The 5,024-nt window shown below is 35.5% G+C and overlaps 1 protein-coding gene across 1 annotated transcript in view; it reads left to right on the top strand.

The window, feature by feature from the left end:
- flvcr1 (FLVCR choline and heme transporter 1) overlaps nucleotides 1-3,342 on the top strand; it is an 11,651-nt gene extending 8,309 nt beyond the window's left edge. The window contains exon 10 of the mRNA XM_016235652.1: nucleotides 2,128-3,342. Coding sequence (XP_016091138.1) covers nucleotides 2,128-2,211 — 84 coding nt within the window. The 3' untranslated portion in view covers nucleotides 2,212-3,342. The remainder of the gene's footprint in view (nucleotides 1-2,127) is intronic.
- The last annotated feature ends 1,682 nt before the right edge of the window (nucleotides 3,343-5,024 follow it).

Genomic DNA, 5,024 nt, shown 5'->3' with positions numbered 1-5,024 from the left:
GTGAAAAATTTAAGGGGGTCTGAATACTTTCCGTACACACTGTATTCAGAAAACGACTTAATACTAAAAAAATTAATACTTTTATTCAGCAAGGATAAATTCATTTGATCAAAAGTGACAGTAAAAACATTTATAATGTCACAAAAGCTATATTTAAGATACATTTAAAACAATCTATTTCAAGTAAACTCCATTTTTTGAATGTTCTATTTATCAAATAGATACATATCAAATATATATAAATTATGTAATATTATTAACACACACACACACACACACACACACATATATATATATATATAATAATTAATAAAATATAACATCTTGTTGTTTCTACTTTAATTTGGAGATTCAATGTGAAAATATATTTATGATTGCATATTTGCATATTAATTGCAATACAGCAGAATGATACATAATTGATGCTGGGGATTATTTCCTTATTGTTTGATTGTGTGTAGGTTCTATACGTTTTAATCCTGTTGTTTATGTTTCCAATTCATGAGGAGATAATTATGCTAATCCTCTTTGAATGGCATTTTTTCCACATGGACTTGTATGAGTTTGGTTACAGCATATGCTGAATGTTATTCTAAGATGTTGTTGCGTTTAAAGAGCGTATTAATTATTGGAACACAATGCATAAAACAATACAGTGCCGTTTATTTTTTATGCATTTTTAGTGTGGCTGTCACATAGTCACATAAAGTAACAATGTGCTACCTGAGGCAGGGCCAAGCTGTGATATTCTGCCTAACCAGGGCAGAGGCTCCGAGCCAGGCTCAAAGAGTGACATCATTAGATTGGACTTCTTCTTACTGTCTGCCTGGGAATAAAGCATCCCGAACCAGTCTGGCCTGCCAGAGGAAACATTATGGACAGGGAAAACTTTGATTTCACAGTAACTAGATTACTCATCTCAAATATGCTGGAGATGAAAACAAATCCTTCTCATTTGACAGTGCAATTCACTAAAAGCTAATTTTTTTAATGTAATGCCAACATTTAGAATGCTTATGAAAAGGCAGATGCATATTTTCATATTGATCCTTACCCTAGTTGTACAAGTGCCACCATCCCCTCCACCTTTAGGCTGCCATGTAGAAGAACACAGAAGTTTGGGCTCTTTCCAGCCATCTGATTTGTTGGGGTCTCTTCCTCTGTGTCATCAGTGGCCCCCGTACCGATCTCATCCCCCTCTGTCAAGCAAAAGAACATGCCTGTGAGCCCCAGCCGATGTGACAAGTTAATAAGCTCAAACTATATTAATGTTAAAGTGTGTGTATATCTTTCCATAGCTTCTGTCGGCTCTGAGACGCTTGGTATTTTTCCTGCTCTTTTTTTCTAGCAAAAATCACTCATCAGTAAATGAACGCTTAAAGCGAAGTGTTACTTTTGCTATATTTTCACACTTAAAACAATGATTTGGTATTCCTTTTGTACCATTGTCTTAGTTTTTTTTAGAAAACAATTATAATATAAAACCACACACATCATATTTTATGGTCAATGCACACTACCATTCAAAAGTTTGGGTTCAGTATGATTTCTTTAAAGAAATTAAAGTTTATTCCGCAACTTTTATTCAGGCATTTACAATGTTACAAACATTTCCATTTCAAATAAATGCTGTGCTTTTAAACTTTCTATTCATCAAAGAATCTTGGAAAAATGTATCGTGGTTTTCACAAAAATGTTATGGAGCACAACCGTTTCAACACTGATAATAAAAACAAATGTTTTACCAGTTCAGCTTATTAGAATAATTTCTGAAGAATGAGATTGGAGTAATGGCTGCTTAAAATTCAGCTTTGTCATCACAGGAATAAATTCTATTTTAAAATATATTACTATAGAAAACAGTTGTTTTAAATTGTATTAATATTTCACAAGTTTATACGTTTTACAGTATTTTGATCAAATACATGCAGCCTTGGTGAGCATAGGAGATTTCTTTCAAAAACATGAATAAATCTCCCTGACCCCAAACCTTTAAACGGTAGTGTATTATTTGGCCTTCAGTAGCCTGATGTTCAAGATCATCGTTTTTGTCAATGAATTGCCATCTTTAGGGAAATGAAAAAGAGTTACAGATCTTAATTGAACACGTATTTGTCTTTCCTGGAGGTTCCTACTGAGCTGCCTTCGGAAAAAGCGTCCAGTGACGTCAAGCTGGAGTCTTCTAGCTTACCTCATGAGACTTCAATTTAAGTCTTAAACGTCTCCAACAGCACATCAGACATCACAACCGATCACAGACTCTCCTGCGATGACTTGAAATCTCCTTATTTTGCTGTAATGTTGATGTTATAAAGAACGTTCATTGAAAACGGACAGTGATAATTGTTCACAAATATGCTGTGAATTCATTTCTCCAAATCTAGGCTGAAACGTGTACATACAATCGGTCTCAAAATTATACATGCATGATGATACTTTCTACTTTATTTCAAGAATCGTGGACCAAATATTAGGTATTTAAAAGGGCTTGTAATGGCCATATGCACAATACTGTTAGTGTGTCTGGAGCAGCATGTTTGTTCGCTTCGTCTCAAAGGACCTTTCTGATTGTGTGCTACTGTGAAGCAATGTTGTTTATTTCTCACATCTGCTGTTGCATTGCAGAACATCTACATGTAATAGTTCCACAAAGGCCATAAATTCCCATTTTATTTATTGAGGATGATGAAGATTGCCCATGCGTTAAATGAAGAGTGTTCTATAAACCGAAAAGGCTTATTATGTCAAATGTAGTGCATGGGTAAACATAAGTGAGTGCTATTCCCTTACCTTGATGAGACTGACGTCATTTCAAGTGCTTACGCAGTCATTGTCGTGTAGTGCTTTTTTGACCTGAAAAACATACTTGTTTAGACTTTTCTGGAGAGCACAACTCAATCTGACAGCATTTGTATCGCATTAAAGGAATGCGATCCATTTACAAGAGTGTGTCGCTGACAGGCCTAGTGAGGTTTTATGAAAATGTCATACCTCAGATGTGTGGTAGCAAGAAGCACTATTATTTCATAAGCCTAGGTTTGCCTTTTATGAACTAATTTTTGTATTTTAGAAGCATATTTATTGGAAAGATGGCTTTTTCAGAATTGTTATTGTATTTATTAATTTTTGATTCAATTTCTACTGTTTCTACTTCGTAAAATACTTGTCGGTTAATGAAGGCAGCTGTGTAAACTCGGGTTTCATTGCCACAAATGATGCTGGGAAAGTCACTGTAGAGTAAAACTCTGTGCAAGAACTCATTAGCATTACACTCTGAACACTGGAGGAGTGGAAGTGTCTCATGTTTCCATCATTGCTGTTGTAAAATAATAAAAAGAATATTGCTAAAATTGAATTATGCAGTTTGTTGATTAAAATCAAACAAAAAATACCGATCCAATAAAATGTTAAATAATACAGATGTAAATATATTGCACATATTTGTAATATACAAGGGTTTTCATGTGATCATTATGATCATTCTCATGTGACATACCCCCATCCTAACATTTACAATGCCATCTATGGAGTTTCTTACAGAGACCCAATTCATACAGTGAGAAATTAACATCATGAATGTTAAAGGGTTAGTTCACCCAAAATGAAAATTAGCTTGTGTTTTACTCACCCTCGAGGCATCCTAGGTGTATATGACGTTCTTCTTTCAGACGAATCCAGTCGGAGTTATATTAAAAATCGTCCTGGCTATTCCAAGCTCTATCATTGCAGTCAGCGAGTGTAGCAGTTGAACAGTCCACAAGTCGTCAAATAAAGTGCGCGCATCCATAAAACGTACCTCACACGGCTCCAGGGGTGAATAAAGGCCTCCTGTAGCGAATCCATGTGAATTTATAACAGCTAAGGGGGTTTTAGGCACTCCGTTTCGCGTGGTGCCTAACAATGCCCCTTAGCTGTTATAAATTCACTATAAACCACGCTTCTTGGGGCTTATTGCTTTATTCTAACAATGCATGGATTCTATTAAGTTTTTTTCTACCCATGTTTTTTCTACTCATTATAGTAGTGCGAGTTTAGATTTATTATTAATTAATTTTGATATTTACACTGTGTTTCTCTAAACATTCTCAAAGGCCCACTACCACTCTATTGGAGCCACTTGAAAACATCTAAATATTTAATAAGATTTCTTTTTACATTTAGAACTCTAGCGCCCTCTAGTGATCATACAGGACAGCTATAATTGATCACCTCGCTTTAGATGTGTTTTATCGAAACAGCTCTTGTTTGGGTCTTTTGAACTTCACATTAAAGGGAGAGCAGAAGCTAAAAGCATTCTAAAATGATTGGGTGAGGAATATCTTCTGCACAATCTCTCATTTCAGACACCTAGAGGAGATAAAAATTACAGCCAGGATTTAGAAACATAATGCAGTAGGCTATATTTAAATTACATCAAATGTTATATTTTATAAATAAAATCAAATATAATCACAGCTGATGAATTTAGCATATATATATATATATATATATATATATATATATATATAATGTCCCTTTATCACAATGTTGCTCTAACCTCCAAACATAAACCAATCAGACCCGATCAGGCTTCATAGAGCATGCAAATGAAGGGCCTCGGAGGGGATAAAGTGAGTCTTAATCACAGACTAAGTAATCCTCAGTGCACAGACGGACAGCATACGCAAGGTCAAGCTGTGTGTTTATACTAGCTCTTTTGTTTTAGTTAACACTATTGTGCATTCCTGCACACTCATATGTGCTGATGTTTGCAGAACAAAGGCGTCTGATTGGTTGAAAGTATTGAGTCAGATCCCTAGATGTTAAAGTGATTTATTAAGGGACATTCCCCACCAGCAAGTGTTGAACATGTGCGTGGAGTGAATCCATCAGATCAGCCAGATTAGGAGTCACTCGAACGGCTGTGACACAAGCCAGACATTCCTGTTAGAGCCATTAGACAGGGAGTGACGGTCAATGAGAAAGAACTTACTGTGAACCTGTAAATGACCACACTGATGGAGAATCAGAGTCTCCAGTGATAA

Source organism: Sinocyclocheilus grahami, unplaced genomic scaffold, assembly GCF_001515645.1.
Source record: "Sinocyclocheilus grahami isolate Dianchi unplaced genomic scaffold, SAMN03320097.WGS_v1.1 scaffold473.1, whole genome shotgun sequence".
NCBI classification, from domain to species: Eukaryota; Metazoa; Chordata; class Actinopteri; order Cypriniformes; family Cyprinidae; genus Sinocyclocheilus; species Sinocyclocheilus grahami.
The sequence above is the reverse complement of the archived record's forward strand: the minus strand, read 5'-3'. Positions and strand labels throughout refer to the sequence as shown.